Raw genomic sequence first — 25806 nt, 5'->3', positions numbered from 1 at the left:
CCTATAACGTGTGTGCTCTAGTTGGAATATTAGCAAAAGCTCTAGCTTTCAAAAATCTCTTAGGTTAGCAAACCTGTAAAAATATGACACTTGCTCCACTGGTTAAATATGAAGGTAAAACGCAGGTTCATTCAGTTAAGTCAGTGTTTTGTTAGACTAAGACCTCCTTAGGATCACATATTTGTGGGAACATTAGCATGCTAGCACAGTAAACTTTAGCATGCTAGCATGGTAAACTTTAGCATGCTACATATCAGCTAAAACGGATCAAAATTCCATTTAGCTATGCCATGAACTGTGAAAGCCTTAACAAGCTTAGGTTTTAACATGTAATTGCCAAGTTTTACTTTGGTTTTCTGTCGTTTATGGGATTGCATAAAACGTCATGGAAGCCATACAACATAACTGGCTGTAAGTTATACATTCATTGAAACTAAAGGCAACTTCTAGAGCATACAGCCATAGTTTGCAACTAGAAATGTAAATAACGTGGTTTCTTCGCTACAGTAATATATTTATAACACTGTGTGGTCACTATTGGTTAAGTTGCATACCACATACATTACTTGTGACCTGTCTGATTGCAAGCAGGGGAAACTTGTTGCATATCTCATCCATCTCTCTTTTCCATTGTTCTTTTCTCTCTCCAAAAAAAAAGTTTAAAAAAAAAGACACAAATCTTTAAGAAAAAAAAGAAAAGAAATCAATCAATATAGCATGCTAATTACGTACCATTTGAACCGCTCTGAGCTGCGAAGCATCATGCAAAGCCAAAGCTCCCACGAGTTTCTCATATCACTCCACATTACAGTAGTTCAAATATTGTTATAGTTAAAATACTTCCAAATACAAAGGAGTGGAGGGTATTTTGGATAAAAACACATCACAGTGTCTAAGATCCTGTCAGGTGCCACGTGGGGTTAAAACAGTTAGAAACATATTTCACTGAAGTATAAAACAAACCGTCTGTGCCCTCCTGCCTGTGTTCACCCAAGAGAACTATAATTCCACTCCTAAGGCACCAAATGGCTTTCTATATTTGATTTGGATTTTGGAACACAAGAACAGATGGCATTGAATGCTTCAGTAATATACAACACATTTTGTACAGCTGCATCCTAATCTTTTTACATTTGTGTGTAATCAAACTATAAAATGTTTGACAAAACTTTAAATTATTACTTTCATGCTATAGTACATCACCATAATGGTTAACAATATAATATCTCTGCATTGTGCTCACAGTTCATTTATTAACATTCAGTGCACTGTTACATATATATATAAACAATTCAGTTGTTCACTCCTTGTCTTCGCTATGAAGACAAGGAGTAGTAAGAGAAATACTTAGTCAAGAACCAAAGCATGATTTAATGAAACACTTGTTTTTGGACACCTTGGTTATTGGGTCATCTCAGGTTCCAGACCTCTTGTTGACCTTTATCCAGATTTCTTATCTGACTCCTAAAGTAGTAGCACTAAGCCGAGGCAGTAGATACTGTGGTCAAGCAAACATGTACTTCCATACAGTTAAAAAATAGAAAAAGTTCATCATCTGAATTTTACTTTAACAACTTTTTGTTTTGTCCTAAGATAATATCCCCTCCCTCTACCAGGTCACCAACATCCAAAGTCCTTTTGTCTACTTCCCTGCGCTGGTGTTGTGCTTGGAGTTATGTTTCTGTGCAATGCCATAGGGAACATGTGCAGCGATGGTACCCATCTCTGCCGCTCCCTCTATGTGAAACATTTGATCATCGAAGTAGATGTGTGGCCTTATCTTCTCAAGCATAGGGCCCTTTGGTGCTCCTGCAAGGAACAAGGCCTCATCGATCTCCAGCCCCCAGGCCCGAAGTGTCTTGAGAGCCCGAATCCCAGAACTTGCTGCACTACGAGCTGTGACCAGGTAGGTGCGGATAGGGCAGTCCAGACGCTGGCCTTTAGCGTAAAACTTTTTCTGGAGCTTCCCCAGTGCCTCTAGGAAGCCCTTCAGGGGACCCTGCCAAAGAGGAAAAGCTAGTGAGGACCTGCTATCTGTTTTCTTGTATATATGTTAAGATTTGACTCATCTTTGACTTGTCACGCATCAGCTTTATGTGTATGTAACACATACAAACCCTGATTGAGCTAGCACCATTTTATTGTAATGTAGCACAGCGTGAGGTATGCACTGCTAATTTCCAAAATTGCTGGTTGTCAAGGAGAATGACATGTCAACTGACAGTCTTTAGAAACAATTTATTATTTCATTTAATTTTGCATAATATATTCATAGAATAATCAGTTACTGAAATGGATTTCATGTGGAGACCATATGCACGCTCATCATTGAGGCTGCTTGGAAAAGATAATATTAGGAAGAATATAATGTTTTTAAGGATTGCTACACTCTTTGGAGTCATCTCAGTATGGGATATTGTGTGTGTAATCTGCAGTTAGTTTTTCTTTTCTTTTTCTTTGAAATTTAGCCTCAGGTATTAACCTTCTAAGCTCCAAGCTAATTGCTAATCTTATTTTAAAGAAAGACAAAACTGAATTTTCAAGGAAGAAAATGTGAAATATTTTTTGTTGTGTCACCTGAAATTTTTTTTCTTTCTTCTCTGATTGCCTTGAAAGAACAATTTAACAAAAACAAACAACCCTATTCTGATAGGGTTATGGGTTGTGACCAATGACCTCGGAGGGTTAGGGTGCAGGATGTACTTTATGTTGTCACCAACACCACGGATCCTGTTAAGAGAAACGTATTAACAAAACACCCTGCCTGTCTTCTTGTTAAAAGGAAGTTTTTCTTTCCCTCTGTCACTAAAGTGCTAGTTTAAACTGTTGTTGATGTTTTCTCTCTGTTATTGTAGGGTCTTTACAATAGAAAGCACCTTGAGGTCACTGTTGTTGTGATTTGGTGCGCTATAAATAAAACTGAATAGAATAAAAATCAATGCAAAGAAATTCAATTAAAGAATACCAACATGGTCCAGTAGCCTGTCCTCATTTTCCTTCTCATGTTCGAAGAATTTGTCCAGCCCATGGGCCTTGAAGATGCGTTCTGACTCATCTGAGAAGAGGACAGCATCGCCATCAAATGCCACTCTTAGCTGGGACTCGGATACCTCTGTCATCTTCTCCGGCATGAACATTGTGGCTGCTGCGATGCCTGAACACAAATGCATAAGACAATAAAGGGCTCAACTATCACTTAGCTAATTACAGCTAAAGAGAAGTTGTGTTTGTACACTTCATTTGTTTTTAACATTAGTACATTATGATTAATTCCTTCACTTCCTGCACTTAATTCTGAACTGCATTCTCTGCATTTCTTCTTTAGAGGGAGTCAGGAGTTGCGTTCCCTATCAGATATTTTGCCCTGCTTCCTTTACTTCATGTTTCAGTTCATGGCTAGTCCGTTTTCCTTTCATTGCAGCAGCTCAAACTGGTACTGAATAGTGTGTATGGTCCCCACAGGCTCATGGGGGATGTTGCTAATAATATGATGGATGGTGTCCTGGAGGATCTCCCTCAAGATCTGGATCAGAGCATCAAAGAGCTCCTGGACAATTTGAGGTAAACTGGGGGCCAGTCAAGGATATAAATTTCTTAATCTTTCAGGAACCTCCTGCATACTCTCACCACATGAGAGCAGGCATTGTCATTTGCACCTTGAGGAACCCAGGACCTAGTGTACCAGTGTAGGGCCTGACAAAGATCCAAGGGTTTCATCCTAATATTAATGGCAGCCAGTCTGCAATTACCTAGCCAGTATACCTGCCATGGATATCTCTCTGCAGACCATCACTGAAAGACCAACGATGTTACAGACAGTATAACGTTTTCCACAGTTTTTCCAGACTCTTTAATGTCTGTCACATGTGCTCAGGGTGAACTTGTTCTCTCTCTGTGAAAAGCACAGGGTGCCAGCGGTAAACCTGCTAATTCTGATATTCTACAGCAAATGCCCACTGGGCTCCGCGGTGCCAGGCAATGAGCACAGGATCCACTGGCTATCAGGGCACCCTCATAAAGTCTGTTTCTGATTGTTTGGTCAGAGACATTCAAACCAGTGTCCTGCTGGAGGTCATTTTGTAGCTCTGGCAGTGCTCATCCAGTTCCTTCTTGCACACAGAAGCAAATAACAGTCTTGCTGGTGGGTTAAGGGCCCTAAAGTAACTGTCTGTCTCCAGGAATCTTCCCCATGCTCTTGAGACTGTGCTGGGAGACACAGCAAGGCATCTTAATTTAGTTGGTGCTACACTCGGATTAAAAAAAGTGTTCCTTTAATTTTTCTAAACAGTGTTTTTGCATATTGAGTGGTTGAGAATCAAGTAAACAGAGACATCACTTGTTTAGATAAAATCAGCTTTTAAACGTCACTTCAGTTCACAAATAAATCTTTTGATTTTCTAAGGTGCAAAAAAAGCATCTTTCACTTCATTCAGTGCTCTCTTTCATTTCCTGCCAGAAACAGAACAAATCAGGAAGGTTTTAACTGTCACCTTCATAGCCGCAGTCCTTAAAAACATGCTCTAACACTCAGAGGAAGTATTAACAAATGGATTTACAGCTAATTAAGAGCTTTCAAGTAAAATGTCAGAACCACTTCCTTTGCTTCACTGCTTATGTGCTCTGTGTTTTTGAGGAGCTGCCTCCCACAGAGGTGCGGCATTACTGGCACGAAGCTTGTAAATGACATGAAGAAAGTCCCTGGAGATGCCTTTACAGCTACAGATGGTTGACAGTTAAAGGAAACCCTTGATCCCTTTAGGTTGTATTGTTCTGTGGCCTTCCCAGTCATCAACGTGGCATGCCCTAAGTAGCATGTGTGTGCACATGAAGAGGGTGACGTTTGCAACAAATGACCAATCACAAGCATGCACAGGTCTCCTGGGAAGCAGAGCGGATATTTTACAAACAAAACGAAAATTATAACGTGAGGTTAAACACAATACAGCTGAAAGCTCTACACCTTGTGAAAACCTGCTGTATTAATATGTGAATGTGACTGTAGTGCAAAGTGCTTCAAGAGGTCAGAAAGACTGCAAAAGTGGTGCATAAACGCAGTCCATTTACAGACAGCCCATAATTAAGTCTCAGATAAAATTCATGAATTCTTTCAGCTGTAACCCAGCAGGGTTAAAACTATGTGAGAGCAAACAAAGAGCAAAGATAAAAACAGAATTCAAACCAGTAAGTGGGTTTATCTGCAAATTTTATATAAGGTCATAAAGTGCATGGCTTAGACCGTCCTGTGTTGGGATTACATTTCTATGTTAAGGCTGATAGAAAAATAAAACTGATTTGCTACTTGAGGCCAACGGGGAAAAACAAGCTATGAGTAATGTTGCTCCTGAGCTATTATATTTCCTCTCAGTGCTTGTCGGGAAAGAAAAACGTCTCACTATCTTCCAGAAATGGTGATGCGATTTTCTGGCAAACTGATTGGTCAGTAGTAGGGATGGGTATCGTTTAGGTTTTATCCGATACCGGTGCCAAATCGGTACTTTTGAAACTGTGCCGGTGCTCAAACGGTGCTCAAACCGGTGCTTAAAGAATGGAGAACACAAAATTGGTCCAAAAACCTCTCATGTTCAGCTGTTTTTTGTAAAAATATAACAATGTTAGCCTTTTCTGCAGCTATGGGGCATATATGGTATCACTCTTGGCTGGAAGCAGTGCTTAAACAATGGAAAAAGCACAAACTTTGTCCTAAACCTCTCATGTTTAACTGTTTTCCACTTTTTCTTTGGTCATTTTAGCCTTTTTAGCCAGGGTGAAGGGAGTATCTGCCATCAAACAAGAGGACAGCCGCATGTAGCTATGATGATGTTTGCTAGTTCACCTTACATGCATTAATGTAATAACGTGGTTAGCCTACTCAACGTAAATTAGCTACTCACGCAGAGAAGAACAGCTGCTGCTGCCATCATCATCCGTCATCATTTCTGCTACACTGGCAGGGCTAGGGGCCAGGACTCTCCTCTTCGTGTTTTTGGGGGATGTTGCATAACAGGCAACCCACCCGCAGTAGATGTGCTCTGTGTGAGGTCTCGCAGCAAGCTATCAAATACGGCGCATTTCTGGGCTTTTAAAAAAAACGCTATGCGTCGCCAGGTGTTTCATCGGATTTGAGGTGTTACCTCCTTTGACAGTATCACAGTATCAGCTTAAAGCACTTGTTGCAGGCTGCTGAGTTTGCATATTTTGCTATGAAGTAAAGCCAGACTTTTGACCGCTTTGCCTTGGACATTTTTAATCTGTAGCTCTGCTCTAACAGAACGTACGTACCTGGCCCCGCCTACTATCCTCGGAAACGTAAAATGATTGGCTAGAATCTAAAGTGTATCACAGCTCAGGGAAAAAAAGCACCGAAATAAAGCACCGAAATGTGCGCTGCTTTTCGGTCTGGTTACTACCGTTTATGTCAGAACCGGTGCCATCATGGCACCGGACACCGGTACCCATCCCTAGTCAGTAGGCACTCATTTTGCACTTGTGGATTTCTTACGTGCTCCAGAGCAGGTTTACTGTGCGACAGAACTTAAACCATAGCCACTTGAAGCTTTACACAGCCAGTTAATTTTCCTTAAATTTGTCTCAAGTTTATACACCCAGTGACACAGATTGTGTCACAAAAACCTCCTCTGTGTTGGCTGCAGTAATAATGCAGCATGAAATTCGCTGCACAGAAGGGATTTAAATCGTTGGATGTGGTTGTCACCTCAAGTCCCACAAATTTTCCATCGTTGCATTTTAATGGATCTTATTTCTTTGGCAGAAAATGACCAGTGACTTCAAATTGTGACACAAATTAGCCAAAGCTACAACAAATAGGATGTTGGTAACCCCTCACGGTGCCATGGCACCATGGAAACCATCAAATAGAGTGCAAAGACTAAAGCCACAGCAGCACTGCAGAAGATGTCATTGCTACTTCTTATGCAAATACACACACATTACACAATGTACACTCCTAGCACAGTGTGTGTGTGTGTGTGTGTGTGTGTGTGTGTGTGTGTGTGTGTGTGTGTGTGTGTGTGTGTGCAGGCTGCTTTGTAGTTTTTCTATGTATGACATGGCATATATTTGGGGATTTATGATTTAGGGATTAGATCAGTTTTTTATTGCTATGAATTTCAAATCATACTTGAACCTGTATATTTCAAAACATTTCTATCTGTGTCTGAAAAAAAGGAAAGACTTTCAAAAACTAGTTTTTGTTATCCAGCTTGGAAAAGGTCAAGTGTGCTGAAACTACATGTAAATAAAATGCATGCAAATAGGCCAAAACAACTAGTGCGGTTACATGACGCGTGCTTTGAAAAGAATTCAAGATCAAGCTTCCTCAGAAGGACGATTTAATTAAATGTGAGGCACGAAAGCTTCCTGAAGGCATTCCTTCGGACACATTTCCCTGATCAAAATAAAGCTGAAGTAACGGAGTGTGTGAGGGCCGTGTATGACTTGATGCTACTGGTTTGCTATATAACTGGATTACTCCATTTAAATTACTCCGATCTCTAGGAGGACACCAGGATACTAGCATGCATAAATATATTTTTTTATTGTGGCAATGCACCCCATATTTGGAGGCAAATACGAGCATGATCACTGCCATCTACTGTTCTCAGATCTGAATTCTTTTGTCTTCCACTATAGTCGGATGGTAATTATATGAACATAAACCAAATGCTGTACTAATGTAATCCTCTCTGGTGATTAGTGGTTATTCAGTAACCCATCCTCAGGAGATTCCTCAATTTTCTATTCCTGTTTTAGTTGTTCCTAGTTTTTCTGGTAAACCAATCATCCCACGCTCTACGACTGGAAAATTAGGTTAATGCTGAGGTGACAAAATCTGCAGTTAATCTAAGGACTACAAGAGGCCCCGTTCCAAAAGCCATTTAATCCCCAATAAATCCCATCTTAAAATGCAAAAATAAAAAAGCATGTTGATAGTCCTGTGTATTGGTCTCTGGTCCAATCACTGTTTATTAGACCTCATTTTACTTTAATTCGAGTTTAATTTTTGTGCTGTTTGCACTTTTTAATGGAATTTAGAATATTAATTCCAATATGATCTGCTGTGTGGTCCAGCAAGACGTTTGTGCTTTAATATTTGCAAGAGAATTTTCTAGTCTTTTCTTTATCCATCACTTACTACCAGTTAGCAGCCATCTTTGTGTGTTGCACTCGTACATTTTATGGTTTATGTTTAGGTGGTTGGTTAGGCCCTTTGCCCCTCCTGGAGCAAAGGTCAACTGTTTACTAACACTTCCACCATTTATGGATGCCGCTTGCTCACCAAGCTGACAAGCTTTAGCTGTCAAGCTGGTTCTCCGTTTCATGCAAAACTTCTGACACACACACACACACACACACAAACAGAGACACAAAAAAATGGCGGGGGAAAAAAGCTAGCATTAACGCTTCAAAATGAGCAATCCAAAACTAATAAAGTACGACACAATGGCCATCTTTTATATACAGTCAATGAAAGACAGCAGGTTTAGAACTGTGCAAAATACAGAGTCACGAGGTAACGATATACTTCAATAACACTGTGTAAACTCTTTTTTTAAAATGCTAATAAACAGATATTTATTAGCTTGTAAAAGTCCTGTGCTACAGCTTTCAATCATTATTATATAAGAGTCACATAATGCAAAAAAAAAAAATCTGGTGTGAAACGTAGAAAAAGCTGTAAACTTTAGTAACTTCTAAGTATTTTTCAGCTTTGTGGCAGGACTGGCCTTACCTTCAGTCAGCGCCTCCCTAACCTTGTTGGCATCAGCAGACAAGTAGAGGTTGGTTTGCCAGGCCTTCAGGTAGCCAATAGGACTGCTCCCCCCCGTCATACAAAACCTCTCAATGAACAAGTCTGTGGATGAGAGGAACAAATAGCAACAAGGTTTTTAATTTCAGTACATCATCTGGTGTTAAATGTCAGCATTCAGTCCATCATCAGCATTACAGATCCATTACAGTGTTGATAAATGCATCTATTTGCATGTTAGCATACCAGCAAACACCGCATGACTTCAAAGAGTCGCTTATATAATCTATATTTGCACTAGAAGCTGGGGCTCTGACTGTCAGGGAGTTCACGAAAGGGTCACTTCGGGGGCCGTGGACGGCAAAAAGGAGCGAAGATGTTCTAAAGACATGGTGAGAGGATAAACTTACAAGTACTTAAAACATGGAGAGGGTCCAGAGAGGGGGTTAATAGAAGGGCGGGAAGACGGAGGCTGTGCAGATGAGAGGAGGAAGCGAAAAGACTTGGTGGGAAAGTGTCTGTTTACATTTTGGCTTGGGAGGCCTTTTAATTCGCTGCTGTGGACTGATCCACCGAGCAGTGGACAGTCGGTATGTGGAAAATGAGAAGAGACTGATATTAGGTAATTAGATCCACGAGTACAGATCTGCGGATTATATCTGTGTCCTTGGGTAAAATGAGCTGGTATTTATGAGGGAAAAGAGGATGGGGGGCTATTAGAAAGGGCACGGGAGTAAAATAGAGTAATATCTGGTGATGGATTGAGTTTGATTAGAGTTGAAGGTCATAATAGAATGAAAAGGTAGGCGACACCTAAGATATATGGAGATGAAGTAAGAGGAGGAGGTTAGTGTGGACGGGAGATTTATAAAAAGAGAAATGTGAAGGTTATTCCAATTATTTAAAGCTGCAATCGCCGAGGCATGAATTTATCTTCATCCACAATAAAGGTCCACTGGCCTTTTTTAGCACAGGGCTTCCACAACGTTTGGGAACTTAAAAGAGGCAAATAAAATATCAGAGTACATTAAAACTCCTACTCCATGTAATTTGCTTCTATATGTTGTAAAATTGTCATTTTAGAGCCTAAACTGCAGCAGCTAATGACCTTCTGAGACTGTAACGCCGCAAAGCTAACTGTTATTCCAGTCTACGCTGTACTCACTGACCTTTAGTGTAAAAAGTCAGCTGCAAGTGAAAACACACATTTGATTTGCTCTAAAGCAGATGATATGGATACAGTAATTGGACAGCTTGAATATTAACTGAGTTTGTGTTATACTCTGATTAGAGAGTTTCCCTTACTTTTTTTTTCCAAGCAGGGTATAATCTAAATGCTTATATGTTGTAACCGCTCCAAAAATAACAAAAGATGGCTTAAAATGTTCTCGGTACATGCTGCAGCAGGGAAGACCCGAACTCTTTCGTAGCAAGCATTTTTAATTTCTCTTTGCTGTTTGGGCTGATTGGGACCTCATGAATGTAAAAACAAAGAATGATGTTTTTACCTGATTTTACTCTACAAGGGCTTGATATCCACATTTGAGGACATTCGTTTTAAATTTTGATAGAACAATGGCATTATAATGTCCCCGTAAGTGCATATCAGGCCCAAGTAGAGCAAAATTTAGTAATCTGGTCTAGACAACCCAAAATGTGATGTCCACATATATGGACGCCAGGTCCTAGGAGGTTAAAGCTGTGCTAAGTCTAAGGCAGCTGTGTCCATCACCAGGTCCGGGTGCCAGAAACGTCCTATGAAGACTTGGACTTTTAATTGTATTTTCACAAGTTTTTTACCTTTTCTTACTGATAAAGACCTCCCTCTTGGATATTCATACAGCAAAGTAATTAGGTATCAATTAAACAATTTGATGACAGAAAAGTCTCTGGGTTTTTTCTCTACAAAAATTTCTATTGGTGTTTTTTGACTATCTACATGGCCCACGATGCTAAATGAGTTTGCCATCCCTGGTCTAAGGCCTCAGTCACACAGACCTACAGATCAGTTGATAACACCTGGGCAACTTCTATTTTCTAGGTAAAAACATGTATCCCCCAATAGGTTGGCAAGTGGTTGCTGGAGGTTCCTCGCTCTCAGGTGAAAATTGGGCACAAAACAGGTGGCAGATCAAAAACATTTTTGGATTTGTTATAGATGCTAGTAGACTGATGCAACACTCTCAAACTACTCTCCAAGCAGTCGTTAAACTGTGAAAAGTGCAAAGCAACGGTGAACATTCTCCCTTTCTGGTTTGCTTGTAAACCTTTCTTTTTAAATAAATTTTGCTTGGAGACTGCCAGCAACCATCTGCCAACCTGAGGTTAAAGGATATCACCGATCCATCTCCGGGCCTGTGGAACTGAGACCTTACAAAAACACAAAACAACTGACGTCCATGTACATGAGCAAATAGATGCTCTTTCTTGAGTTTTCCATTTTTTCATGAATCCAAGCTGATAAGAAATGTCTGTTTGTTTGTTTGTTTTTTAGCTGGATATAAAAAAAACTTTGATCAAGTTTTGCCTCAATGTATTATAGGCTCAGTAAGTTTATCCCACGTCATTCCAAAGAACTGGGAAAATATGTGGGAAAATATATACCCCACTGCGAATAATTTGCAGAGCCCACTGTCGACTATAATAATGTAATATTAATATAGGAGTAAATGCTGAGGCAAACCAGGCAGGTGCAGCTCTGTGCTGAATACAGAACATACGGACAAGCAGGCGGACAAAGCGAATATTCTTCAGGCTGAAGTTCGATATTTTTGTGCAGTTTGGTGGCTACATTTGTATGTATAAACCTTGCCTGTTGCTGTTCTGGTAATCAGTTCAAAATGTGAAGTTCACTTTTAAAGACACATGAAAGAAACAAAGGCAGATAAATGTAGTGTGACTCATAATCAGGCTCTAGGCAAAACGAGCTGGACTCCAGAAGGAACAGAGGAACTGTGTTGCTTTAAGCCCCCTGAGTAATCTCCTCTCAGTTACTCAAAGAACCAACTGTCCTCTGAAGATTTTTCTTAATGGTTTATTTAGCTTTGTAGTCAGACCCTGGTGAGTTTGACCCCCTCCCCTTCCCCTACGCTGTACCGCACCTCATCCTGTGTTTCAGACTGGTGCAGGAGCGTGGGAGTCACTCGAGGGAAAATATGCTTGCCATTGACGTTCTTGTATCTTTTTCCCCTGTCTATTAAGAAAAATGTTTTCATCTAGCTTCTTTGCATGATTTATTTGCTTGTTCAAAACATCTGAAACATGGTAATAAAACAGGAAATCAACATGACTGAAAAGACACTGCAGAGCACCCAGAACAAGCTACAAGCTAAGGTAGAATTCTGCCCCTGCACACGTCCATTATTCATAGGTGTATAGTGCAGGAATTTAATACTTGATTCTGCCTCGAAAAACAGTTTGGGTGCGCTGATAATCAAAAATAAACATGTCCAGTTCGCACATCCAGTTTCAAGCTAGAATAAATGATCCTCAATCTTTTTAACACGGCTTTGCTACTCAGAGAGACCCACTGCAGGAAAGATGCTCATGAAACACTTATCAATGTTATCAGAGAAGCCATGTTTCCTTTAAGTGTGCAGGAACGCCCAGAGGTCAAGCGACTGTTTGAATGCCTCACATAGAGCCACCAGAGAGGATCTAACATGGCGGCATCTGGAAGGCCGAGTGTTGCTTTGGTGGCTTCGCTCAGACTTGTTTTTGTTTCGGGCCTCTTGGATTATTCTTACATCCCAAAGGGAAATAAGCTTGAACCCACTCCCGTCATGAAGCCCCGAGGATCTGAAAACATTAGAGCAACTGAACAGGAAGTGGTCTGTGAGAGGGATGTCATCACGGGGTCTGAGAGTTTCCCTGGGAAGGATCCTGTCAGTCAGCTGTTCATACACTCCACTGTTTGTCTCTCAGCTGAGCCTGCGTCAGATTCTGGATGATGTATGGATGCTTTTGGGTGCTGGGTTTGGACGTTAGTGGGAAAGCGTGCACTTATTGGAAGCATTAAATTGAGAAAAAACCCCAGAAAAAAGCAGATGCATTTATAGACTATTTTTTTAAGTTATACAGGGATTACCTGCTTCACTTAGTAAAGTTGTGATTGATCAGCAGCAGCCCTAAACTTATATTTTGGAGGAAAACTAAGTATAATTATTTAGCTTTTTGTCACGTCAGTATTTTTTCTTTTTCTTTTTGTCCCTTGGTTGAACTAAAGATTCTAACTGACACACATCAAATGCTATTTATTTATTATTTTTCTTTTCTAAAAAACATCTTCCAGCGTACCTCTCATCATTGATAATAACTTCACCTCCCAGGAATGTTGTTAACCCTGATCATGCTCTAACATTTGCTTCTACCATCCACACCTTTTTACTTTCTCAAAGTACTCTATAAAACACACATGCACTGTCTTCTGTGCTTTTAGGTAAACGTTGCTCCATGTGTGCGCACTGCTGAGAAAAGACAGAGACAGCAACTACCATTCACACTCCGATGCAATGGAGTATGAATATGATCTTGCCCAATGATATCTGGCATGCAGACTAGGGGGAGCCAGGGATTGAACCACCAGCCTTCCGATCAGTAGATGATGCTCTACCTCCTGAGCTACTGCCACCCTGTATAAATGCCCTTGCTTATCTAACTGATTAAGAAATTTTAAGGACACATGGTTGTACATTATCCAGATTCCTTGACACACAATCCCCTCGAGGCCCTCAAATGTCAGAATGTAATCCCCTACAACCTTTCTGTCATGCCCACTTGAGGTCTTCAAAACGTGATGCAGCTTTGAAGGTAAATGTCAAAATACTCCAACATCCTCACTCCTTCTTTCCTAATTATAACTCAGTCTTAGGCCTCGGTAACAGCAGAGTAAAAATAGAGTTGCAATCTCTGTACAACTGGGACAAGCTGGTGGGTTAGCAGATGAACATTAAATGTTACTGTTCTTAAGAAAAATGTTCTTTAACTACTTGTCAGAAAGCAATGCTAAAAGCAAAGTAATGGTAAAGTGTCCTTTCAGCCTTAGCATCAATCTGGGGATTTGCTAGCTTTCGTTAGCATTGTTAGTGTGCAGATGTTTGCAAAGAGCCGAAGTTGTGTTAGCAGCATAATGTACTTGTTTCTGATGTGGACACAGTTCCCATTATTTTCCTCCTTCCTCATGCAAACTGAAAACGAAGAAAAATGGCCTGTTGTTTGACCTTTTTTTTCCTTTTCTGCAGATAACTGAAAAAGTCAAGGCATTACTGTGACTGTAATTACAGATTCTGATTGGTGCAGTAATGTGTTATATTACTCTGTTACTGAAAAATTTTATGTGATAACAGTAACATGTTGCTTTGGAACGTGTTACTGTTATTGCTAATGAGTCACACAAACATGGAGTTTGCGCGGAAACAAAAGTCAGTTTTGGTCCAAAATTCAAGGATTGCAGTTATTACCTATGATATGAAGAGAGGTGATTCCAATTCCTGTGTCAGCACTGTCATGGACATAAAGAAAAATGGCTGATAGCTACTTACTGCATACAGCAGATCTGAGCACATTATATTTTTTCTCCTGATTATAAACCAAATGAGGTCTTTAAAGACTCTGATTTCAAAGACATGATGTGGGGGGCGGTGGGCATAGTTCAGATTGGCAACATGGAGAGTGTGATAATAAGCTTGTCAAACTGATAGTGTCTGTGTGGGTGCTTGAAATTTCAGATATATAATTGACCTATCAATGGACTGTTATCCCATGACAGGAAGCTATTTAAACTGAGAACTCTGTCTGCTGCATAGCATCTTTCAATAGTGCCACGTAGGGCGAGTAATTCATTTTCAGTGGCGTACACTGACAGTTTTTAGGCTTACTGTGGTGGTTGATGGTGTTGATGAGCCGGATTCCAACGTGGGCATGGTTATATGTTACTAAAACGATGTCGAACAGTTCTTCACTTTGGGGGTACAGCTCTCGCAGACGAGCGTTAACCGCCTCCAGAGCCTGTCAAGACAGAGAAACAGTCAGCTGAGAAAAATCAAGACCAAAAAAGAATTTAAGAATTAAAAAATAACATCTGTGTGTGCTTGTGTGACTTTAACCTTGACAAAGGGGAAAGCAGGCCCAGGAGCAAAGGGTTCGTTCTCATGTTCAATTTGGTATCTCAGATATTCCTCCACACCTTGCTGCTCAAACACCTTTTGCTCCCGCTCAGTCCGGAACAGGACCCGAGAGGAAACAGCTACGGTCACTGCGTTCTCTGGCTTCGGCTGCAGAAAACCAAAGTCAAGGTGGACAATGGAAAGATAAAGATGAACAAAAAAAGAGAACACCACTGAACAGTAATGATAAGGTTAATGGGAAACACAGAGAGGAATGCGTGCCCGTTATTTAAAGAGTGCGTGCTGTTTTGGTCTATTATTGTTATCTTCACATCAGTGTGTTAAATGCTATCGATGTTAACTTCTTTGAATGCCATTACATTACAGGAGTCATTTCGAGTGATAGAGAATGAAGGCTATGTATATTCAGAAACTCAACTATGTAGTCTCACAAAAATTGTTTACAGGTACAGCATTAACTGTTTATGAATTAAAACCATTTTCAGAGGCTGAAAAGTAATCAGACAATTTCATGACTATTGAATTAGAGCTGGAAGTCTTCACTTCAATCACATTGTGACTGTTTGAGTTTATGGAACTGTCTCTTTATGTTTTTTAAGAATATAGATGAAAGAATGTGCTATCTTGGGTGAATTTTAAAGCTGTTTGATATTATAATGTAATTTCATAGAATAGAGTATCTAGTTGGCAAAATCCCTTTATAATAGAAAAAGTACAAACTGCAGTTAAACTAAACATGGTGCACTCATAAAAGCAATTCTAAATTAAGAGTTACTAATAACAATATGCACATATGAAGTTAAACTTGCCAATGTAGCTTGCCATCACCAGTGTGTGAATGTGTGTGTGAATGGGTGGATGACTGGATATGTAAAGCGCTTTGGGGTCCTTAGGGACTAGTAAAGCGCTATATAAATACAGGCCATTTACCATTTACCATTTAAACTAATAATTTCAACATTTATAGAAAACAGTTTAACATACAGATATAAAAAAGCAAGAAATTGGGCTTAAGAGCACTGAGTATATATAAAAGTGGATGTGTATAATCTCTCGTATTAAAACCTCAGACTTTGGCTGTCACCATCTTGAGCAAGAAGTGGAAATCTGAGAAATCCAATAGAGTGCATACCTACTGTAGTAGCTGTTACACAACTTCAAGGGACTGTCTTCTAAATAAGTGGGCAGGTCACATGTGAAACTTTGAAAATCTCAGCTTCGAGCCAAGCGACTGAAATGTGTACCAATGAGAACACAGGATACAGGTGATTCACATATGACATTGCAGTTAATGCATTAGGGTTAACTAGAGGCTACCAGAGCCTGGTATGTCCACCAATGACCAAACAGCTTTAATGCGAAGCCTGATGAGTGAATTACTTCCTGTGTGGCTGGAGCTTTAGAAAGTGTGTAGGTTTGAAATTCCCTTCTCTTTTCATACACAGAGAATATGTCCATCTCTCATATACAGTCCGTGATTACAGCTTGTTGTTAGCTTTCAATATCACCTCAGCCTCATGTGGCTGTAGTAATTATGAAAATATTGCAAAGATCAGATTTAGAATTGTGCAGAAGCAAGAGAAAAATACAAAACACAAAATAATAAAAATATAAAAGATATATTTACCATGGGACACAAAACAATATTAAGGAGAAGTGGTAAACACAGACCTCCTGAATTTTCATCTTACAAGTTCCATCCTGTGTTTACCCTCTAGAATTAAAAGAAACACAATTTGTCCCTGCACTGTCAACACAACGCAAGCCTGTCCTTGAGAACCTTTGTAGGGCCAAATAATCAAGCTCCAAATGGATTTTTAGGCATTTAATTTCGTAAATATATAAAAAATTCAAAATCCCCTCAAACACGTGAAAAAGTCTAACAAGAAAATTTCCCTGCTCATGAGCTCCGTGGATAAACAGGCTTTACATGCAGTGCAAAAAAGACAGTCAAACAGCGTCTTAGTAGAAGTTGAGGGAAAATGCACAAACGCACCAATTTAATTTGCTTTTGAACTAAAAAGTACGTTCTAGTACTGTTCTTAAATACAAATCCACTTGGCAAGCGGTCAGGGAAACCACATTTCTCCCTAGCAACCTATAGTTACTAGGATGTAACCTGACCCCTGACGAGTGTCTAAGCCTGTGTGAGTGGGGCTTCAGTCATCAGTTTCACAGGGACTACGAGTCCCCTCGCAACTAGCCAAGTATTACTGCTTTTACTTTTTATTTTTATTGGAAGTCACCAACTGGAGGGTAATGTTTGAGCCGCAGTAGAGTAAAAACCTTCATATGACTAGGAGAAAATAGACCAATGGCATTCAGAATTTGGAGGCTTGCAGATCATTGCTGCTTTTTAAACGTAGGCAGCAGTCTGAGCCAGTCTGCACTGATCAACACAAGTCATTTGCAATGTGTCTCCTTGCAACAGGGAGCTCGACTCAACAACTTAACTGGTTTCCAAGCTGTTGTATTCCAATCATAGTCCTATTTAATAACAGTTCCTATCAGTATCTCTATCATGCAGCAACTGTGTGACTACTTGTGGAGAGATTCCTGAAATTCTGTTGTATGAGCTTCTGGCTGGTCTGTGAATTTAACTAGTCAGTGTGAATTTCAGTTTAATGTGAATTTCTTGTATGTGGATGGCAATAGATTCCTAATTTTTTGCCAGCTTATCACAGTTAATCACCATATTATCACAAACAGTTTGCACATAACAGCCAGCTCGAGCCCATTTAAACGCAAACTGAGAGCAGAGTCACTACATTTATTGTTGTTTTATCAGCACCTTGATTTACCAAAGTCCCAGACCTAGTTCCTGTCCTCAAAGAAACCTCTTCAAAGGTAACAAGACTCCAAGTTCTTTGCACATGGTCATAAGAATTTAATTTGTGTGGAATCATACTGTTTTATATGAATGGCAAAAATGTCAAACCTTCAGAATACAATGTCAACACTCCCGTCCTGTTTCCTCATGCTTTTCAGATTCTATACATTTAAAAAAGGAAAAACAACAATTTTATATTTCACTAAATAACAGAGAGGTCCATTTTAACGAGTCAGTGTATGTAGAGCTCTTTGGAGCTTTGTCTGTACATGTGTGTTTTGTTTCCATGGTCTCAGATGAACTGCTAGATGGCGCAGTGGTGTCATATTGTGTTCATGTTGCCCAATGTGTGTGTTTACACTCAGGCCTGTGTGTTTAGGGGTTGACGGGGGGGAGCTGCATTCCTCCTGGGTTAACTGGCAATAATTGCCCACAGTGGGCAGAGGAACTCGTGCCTGTGTAGTGGGAAGAGTGGGGTGAAGGGGCAAAGTGTTTCAGCCAATGCAGAGAACACTAATGTGCATGTGAAAGTGTGAAAGTGTGTCATGTGACACTGGGTAAATGGAGTGTTGCTTATGGGTTGTTTTTTTTAAATTTACTGTTCTGATGCAGTATTGATTGAATCCGATGCTAATTATTTTACTGTATATTTACTGTTGTTTATACAGTGCTGTGATCTTCAGCTGTTTTCAGTGCGTCTAAAATTGTGCTTGTGAGTCAGTATGTTTCCACATGGATGAGTGAGGGGTTGGATTCTGTGTATTGAGATGTTTGCCTGTTCTCATCTCAGCCTTGACGCTTGTGTACTTGTAAATAGGCCACAAGCCGACATGTGCGCCGTGCCATTGTTCCTGCATTTAGCCTCTTTTCCATCACAACCCTGCTGCTTGCTGACCTGTTGCCTACTTACCTGTTAACACACACGTCACCTGGCTAGGCTTAATCCCACATGGGAGTCAGATTAAAGGATAGATTTGATGAAACACTATTTAATTTTGACAGTTTCTATATTTCTGTGTCCACTGAACTGAAAAACATGTTTTCCGTGCATGCATATCATAGAAAAATATCATTGTTTTCTTCTTTTTGTTATTAGTCGTAATGCATTTCTGATCCACATATGTTTCACTATATGAAACATCAACACTGACTGCGAAGCACAATGAATGTGATAACAGATGAATTACACGACTCTAAACCTGACGCCATCTTGAAGGATTTACCTACGGCAGCGTATACAAACACAGGCATACGAGTTCACGAGTTCTGACAATTACAGCCTGTCTTAGCAAAACTAAGTAAAAAAGGAAGAGCAAGAGTGCAAGAGTGGAGTGACAGTTAAAATAAAACTGCATAAAAATAGACAAAATGTGGAGTGTTATTCTTGCTGACTTAATAAGAGAAGAAAAGTTTAAAAAGAAATCTGCTTCATGTTTTAGTCAGAGTGAAATGTATCGTTAGGAAGCAGAAGGTCTGCATCAATTTGGCAAATGTCTTAAAAAACTAGTCATTAAGAAGAAAGTTGGCTCACAGTGAGGGAGAGGAGCTGAAATGGCATGTTACACACACTAAATAGACTGAGGGGCTAAATAAAGATTCTTTTGAACTGTGAATCATGCAACACTACTCTAGCAGAGTCCAAGAATATAAAAATGAAGCTGGAAATGAAGCAGAACTGTCCGCATGTAATAGATCAATCCTGCGTAGTCTGCACTTCAAAAGTGCAGCTTTCAGCTTGAATCCAAGGGGTTTAACAAGAGGTTTGCATTAAATAATCCTTCAATGAAAATCTTTTGCACTCTATCTGAAGTGTGGAACCCATGGACATCACCAAATGCTGTGTTTCTTCCACTGAGATGCTCTGCCAGGCCTGAATACACCTTCGATAGCTCCATCTCTCTGGCAAAGTCTAACCTGGCCTTCGTCTTAATGTGTAACCAATGTTTTGCACCTTAGTGTAAACCCTTTGTATTTCCATTCATGAAAGTGTTTCTTGACTCTAAACTTTGTTTTTTCAGCCTAATAATGGGGTCCCTCACTTTGACCTTTTATTTAAAATTACATTGTAAAGCTATAAAATGCAAATTTAACACTTCTTTATTTATCATATGTGTGTGTGTGTGTGTGTGTGTGTGTGTGTGTGTGTGTGTGTGTGTGTGTGTGTGTGTGTGTGTGTGTGTGTGTGTATAAAACAAGGGAAAGATGGCCACAAAACTGCTTGTCAGTCAATTATCTAGGGGTTTTCAGCCTCTGAAAGTGAGGGTGAGGGACTATGTATAGAAATATTTTCTATTCTTACATAGATTTTGTTAAACTCCTTGAATCAAAGCTGAAAGTCTGCACATCAACTGCATATTGTTGGATTTAAAAATCTACGGTAGCAGTTTGCAGAGGTAATGCTGCAAAAGAAAATCATATCTTTGGCCAAATTATAGACTGTAATTTTACTCCTTAAATAGTATTGCCTATAATATATCTTTTTTTTATAATGTACATGTCTCTTTGTTTTGTTGGTTAGCGTTGGATGTAGCACAATCAGATTAGCAGTTGCCAGCTCAAGTTGTTGTCATCTCGAGAAGCTGTAAACACGAGAATCTTTCCCATCAGTACCTCTGATGTAACACGAATGCCCACTGGGAGATGGTGTTAATTAAAGGCCACAAAGAATAAATATTTAACAAACTACAATATTAGATCATTACTTCTTTTTTTCAAACAAATCCAGTTCCTAATAGTGAGCCACACATGATACTGTTGAAAAAGGCTGGATGTTTAGTTACTGGCGTAGTTACAAATGTCAGTAGGTTTGTGACTTGCTAAAACAAAGAAAAAGCTTCATATGCGCCATGAGAGTTGCTTCAGAGCCTGCAGGAGAGGATGTCATCTAAAAACTGCTATTATTTTTTCAAAGTCACCAAAACATTCAGTGTAGTGAAGGGTGAGTATGAGACTGTATATTCCTTCGGCAGCCAATACGGACGTGAAGAATGGATCGACATGACAGCACACGTGATGATGCGTTAGGTCAGCCCGTTGGTTAGTAGAGTGGGAGTATCCGTGATCATGCAAGCACATCAACAGCCATCACAGGAGGTTCAAACAGGGTGAAAGGTGTGGCACTGACTGGACACCAACTTTCAACTGGGACATACTTACGAAGAACACGCCTCCCTCCACCTTCCGGGCTCGTCTCCCTGTCACCTTAGCAGAATGACAGTTTTTATTCATCACAAAGCTTTTTTTCAGCATCACAATATTTCCTTTAAATAATGTCCTGCTATGCCTGACGCATAATTCTACATATTTCTAAAAGCTATGGAGACAAACGAGAAATGTGATCAACGTGCACAAAATCTCAGACAGTTTTGCAGGTGTACCAGACTTTTGGTACACAGTCTACTCTATGAATAACGTGTCACACAGTCTGAGAGTGATCCCAGAGCAAGACTCCGGTGCTTTGCTGTGATTTGATACCAGTAGTGTTAACTGCCTGGCCTCTCTGAGCGGGCCTCCAAACCCAGTCATATGGCTCCTCTGCACTGGGGACTCAGAGTAACTATAATCACTTCCAACCCACTGATGTCTGTGATGGCAGAGGCAACTGTATAAATAAAGTTGATGGTGATAAAAAAAAAAAAAGAAGGAAAAAAAGGAAAATCCTCAGTGTGATTCTGAAGTGGTGCTCAGCTTCCCCCTTTATATTTTAATCCCGTTAGAGCTTCCCAGATCATGGATACCCCGACTGGTATCCATGAGTCATGTGTTATTTACATATTACAGCCTGAGAGACATCCCTTCTACCCACGGGGAGCAGGGGTGGGGAGAGAAAAAAGGTGAAAGAGGGTGAGAGGGGGAAGCGGTGGGAAAATAAAAGCAGTGAGAGTGTGAGCAGAGACTGGCAGGGTGAGGCGATCGGGGGGGTGCAGATATTTATAGATAAGGTAAAGGCCAGTGATGATGCAGTCTGTTCCAGCACCGGCAGATATGGTAACATGGCAGAGTGACCGGACACTGCCAGAAACAGCAATGCTAACACAGGGTTTATGAGGTTTGGTCTAAGAATCAGGCCAGTATTATCACCCAACTGAAAATTATGCATCATGAAATAACGTGCACGGTATTTGGTTAGTGTTTGTGCATTTTTTATGCCACACTTTGGGTATGATAGTTGAAGGTTTGACGGTATAATTACTCATTTATGATTTATTTTGATCTTGTCTAAGATAAACGTGTAAAAGAGGCTTACAGGAAGTCACGGGAGACAGTGACACAGACCAGCCTGGCATCACTGAGTAGGGTATAAATAACACAGACGTCTTTTATGTGTCGTCACTTTGCATTTTTTGTAAGTTGTGAGTCATTTTACATCATTAACCTCACACAACCTCTCACCACAAGCCTAATTTTAGTCTTTTAACATAGGGGCAGGGGCGTAATTTCCAGACCCAACCAACATAACCCCCCCCCAATAAAATTATGAATTATCTTGCATAAATAGGCTGCTGATTTTCTTTACTCATTTCAGTTATTACCAGCAAAATAGTTGCATGTTTACTCATCTGCGAATTTACCCAGATGTATTTATTTATTTATTTAGACAGAGATGAATGTGAGCACAAAGTTACGCTGATGCAGGGTGTCAAACATCTCTGGGACAAGATCTGACCAACCAAAATGTCCAATTTATCTCCATTAATAGCTTTGCACAGAGCAAACATTACAAAGGAGGGAATTTTATACTATTTTGTGCATGTTGCAAATCCGTAGGAATGGATTACATCCTTAGCATAAAGTCCAAACTGCTAATTTATTCAGTTTTACAGCCTCCTTGCTGACAGATGGCACCAAACTGTGGTTGTTAAGCCCAAGAAGTTGGACTGATTTACTGCAGTAGCGTTTCTTTATACTGAATGTGGAAAACCTATGATGTGTGGTTGAACCTGAACATAATTGCCAAAAACTATTTCATTGTCAGTTTGCTAGTTTGGATTGTTTTTGTTATTTTGATTTTTTTTAATGTGAGCATTTTCAGAATGTGCTTAAACGTCTTTACAGTAAAAGGAAACAGCAACAAAAAGTTTATTAAGCTGTATTTTTCTGGTAACTAGTAAGATAAAAATTGGACTGTGTGTTTCCCACAAACTAAAATGAGTTTGACCTTGCTTTATGATCTATAATATAGAAAAACTAAAGGTATAAAAAGTGTAGAAACTGTGTGATATTTACTTGCACAGTGATACATCTTTGTGTTCATACAATACTGGAGGATTTAAAAATTGTTTGCAGCATTGCTTTAGACCTTCCTGTATTTTAAATAATGACAACAAGTTAAGATAAAACCTGTTCACCACATTTAAACTGTTTTCAAATGGATTAGGGTTGAAAAAAAAAACCCTCATTACCTGCCTTTGGACGTGTTCTGTTTCAGCATAGATATAATGAAAAGGTCTATCAGTGCTATTTGGTTACACTTGTCAGACCATTTAAATTATTTAAAGAATTATTTAATATGACACGGTAACATGGCTAAAAGTGCATGACTAAAAAGAAGTAACACCTTCCAAATATGACCCTTTATTTGTCCTCCTATATATGTTCTGCTTAAAGTTCATTTCACTGTGTTTGATTACTTATCACACCACCTGATGGAAAACGAGATCATAACCAGATGGTGATTTCTTTTGTTCAATTAGAAAGTTCATTCATTGAAATAAACTCAGTGTAATCTATTCGGTGCAGTTCCTATGATAAATAATCACATACAGTTTTCTCTAATGCTGTTATGTAGGTATGTGCTCTTTCAGATGAATGCATTACACGGTAATACGATGCGGTAATATTTAGACAGATAGCTAAGCGCTATCATTGGGACACATGGGGATGCATGTTTACAGTCCGAAAATACACCGATGTGGCCGCGTTAATCTTCGAGCAGCACAGATTACTCGGCTTTTAGACACTTTTAGCTGAGTCCTTTCACGTTAGCTTGCATTTCCTGTGAATACATAACTCAGTCTTTAATGTTTTTCTTCTTGCCCTTATTCTTCTAATCGTACGAGCTTACTAAATGCTTTGTTAGTTACATTACAGTTATGCCCTCTCAGAGTCACTCGGATTAGTTTAGCAGCCTGGTCCGTGATTCCCTGGAAATGGTACAGTATGTTCTGTTCAATATCCTGCAACGCTATAAACAGAATCAAAACCTTTGCCAGTGAGTGTGATCTGATCCCTTTTAATTGTAAGCTGAGATCCAAGCTAAACATTTACAAACTGGAGTTTTCATCTCGACAGTTTAATATAAGTCCAGCCTGTGGACCTAGCGATCAAGTATAGCTGCAGTCTGGTCAAGCAAACTTTGTAATATATTCGAATTGTTCATTAAGAGATTAAAGCATGTGACTGCTGGCTTTCTGTGTGATTTCACTACAGTACATTTGTTTAAATCTATTATATAAAACATCCTCTTGACATCTACCAGGTCATCATCAGCCCATCTATGATTTGGGTGAAAGGTGCGGTTCATAAAATCTTTGTCTGTTAGGAATTCCCAAATGGAAACGCTTTGAGCAGAACAACTCTAATTATGTGTAGGAGATTTATTTTGATAGGTCGTATCTTCTAGTTTCTTAAAATGTGCCTATGTAGCATGTGGCAACTGCAACCCTAATGTTAGACAGGTCGACTGTGACCTTAGATTTATTTGGAAATACATCATTACAAGGCATCGTGTGTATTGCTGTCATTAAATCTTGTGTAAATGAGCCTGTGCACCCACGTCCAGTGAGTGATCATCATTATCAGCTTGCCTGCCCAGCTGCTAAACTCTGGCAGACACAGAAGATATTAGTTTTTTCTTCAATTCATTCATGACCGAGGCAAAGGATGAAATAGACTCTGAACTCATAGTCTGTGGACCCCAAAACACAGCCAGACTCACAGTTTTCCTGTCGCTCCTGATTCCCAGTCCCCCCCTTTTTATAAGGTGTGCTTAAAACCGCACGTGGGCAATGTCAACAGCTGACTCAAGAGAATAAGCTGGGCGTGGGGGGGCAGCAACAGGGTGGAGAGAAGGAAGAGGAGTACAGAGGGTTGTTTGGTTCCATGTGATTGTCTCAACCGGCAAGGCCTTCGCGCTCTTGTGATCTGGAAAGATTACATAATAAAAGTGGGACACATGCAGTTCTGGGTGGAGAGTGAGACTTACTGGCTTTGGCTTGGCAGTGAGGCCCAGGTGGTCTTTGTCAAACTCTCTTTTCCCCTCCCATGATCCTGCGCTGTCGCCGTTGGACGAAGGGGCAACTTTGAGCTCGGCGACCTGTCCGCTCATCACCTGCACAGGCTCCAGACTCATTTTCACCATAGAGGATCCCTCTGTCTGCACTCCCAAAGCTATCCAGACTACTCTACCTTTGGTAAAGACACTGTCCTCCGCTCAGGCGAAAAAAACAAAGAAAAATGTTTAAAAAACACAAGCAATCACAGAATATGTCCCGCCTCAGTCTGTAGCATTTACGGAGACTCTTCTGTCACGTTCATTGGTGATTGGCTTACTAAAGTGGTTTGTTGGTGTTGCACCTGCCCTGAAAGTAGTCCGAGTGTGAAGAGCGAAAGTGTTGACTCTTCACTTGTCTGTATCCCTCGTTCCCCCCACCCCTTCAAGAGAATTACTGCTCCTTGCATCCACTTCCACACAACATGAAATACTCATTCACAACCGTGCTCCTCTGTGACAGCGTACATGCACACACGCGCTGTCACACATACAGTCTGTCCTCGGTAAGTATGTTGCGGGCTGTGCAGCAATCCATCTGCTGCTACCTCTCTGCCTGTCTCTATCCCCTTGCTCCCCTCTCCCTCCCTTTCCCCTTCCTCTCTGTCCCATTCAATCACTCTCTCGGCTCCCTGGTGTCATTCGTTCCCCTCCTGCCGACCAATCACAACCCCACTTCCTTATTCAGCGCGGCCCCTCCTCTACACCCCCCTCCCCGCCAACAACACCGTCCCTCGTGTGTTGACGATGCAGTTTGCCCCAGAGGCTCATGGGATGCTCAGGCACACGGTAAGTACACAGCAAAAAATAGCCT

General features: G+C 40.3%; 1 protein-coding gene across 2 annotated transcripts; it reads right to left on the bottom strand.

The window, feature by feature from the left end:
• Positions 1–1233: 1233 nt before the first annotated feature.
• nt5c1aa (5'-nucleotidase, cytosolic IAa) lies at positions 1234–25445 on the bottom strand. 2 transcript variants are annotated; one of them, XM_026155869.2, is made up of 7 exons: positions 24927–25445; positions 20879–20923; positions 14872–15039; positions 14644–14773; positions 8750–8872; positions 2970–3154; positions 1234–1999 (listed from the first exon to the last, which is right to left on the bottom strand). In XM_026155869.2, exons 1-7 carry the CDS (start codon positions 25080–25082, stop codon positions 1643–1645), a joined length of 1164 nt encoding a protein of 387 aa, XP_026011654.1. In that variant the 5' UTR covers positions 25083–25445; the 3' UTR covers positions 1234–1642. The 2 variants fall into 2 exon arrangements, with proteins under 2 accessions (XP_026011654.1, XP_080152155.1); XM_080296029.1 differs by lacking the exon at positions 20879–20923 and having other exon boundaries at positions 24927–25228.
• Positions 25446–25806: the final 361 nt, after the last annotated feature.

Source organism: Astatotilapia calliptera, chromosome 22, assembly GCF_964374335.1.
Source record: "Astatotilapia calliptera chromosome 22, fAstCal68.1, whole genome shotgun sequence".
In the NCBI taxonomy this organism is placed as follows: domain Eukaryota; kingdom Metazoa; phylum Chordata; class Actinopteri; order Cichliformes; family Cichlidae; genus Astatotilapia; species Astatotilapia calliptera.
The sequence above is the reverse complement of the archived record's forward strand: the minus strand, read 5'-3'. Positions and strand labels throughout refer to the sequence as shown.

Excerpts from the sequence above, each read along its gene's own strand:
- nt5c1aa (XM_026155869.2), bottom strand. The coding sequence starts at position 25,082 with ATGGTGAAAATGAGTCTGGAGCCTGTGCAGGTGATGAGCGGACAGGTC. Across the intron at positions 14,774-14,871 it reads CTGCTTTCCCCTTTGTCAAG|GCTCTGGAGGCGGTTAACGC; the intron begins GTTAAAGTCACA and ends CTGTCTTGACAG. Across the intron at positions 2,000-2,969 it reads AGGACAGGCTACTGGACCAT|GGTCCCCTGAAGGGCTTCCT; the intron begins GTTGGTATTCTT and ends CCTCTTTGGCAG.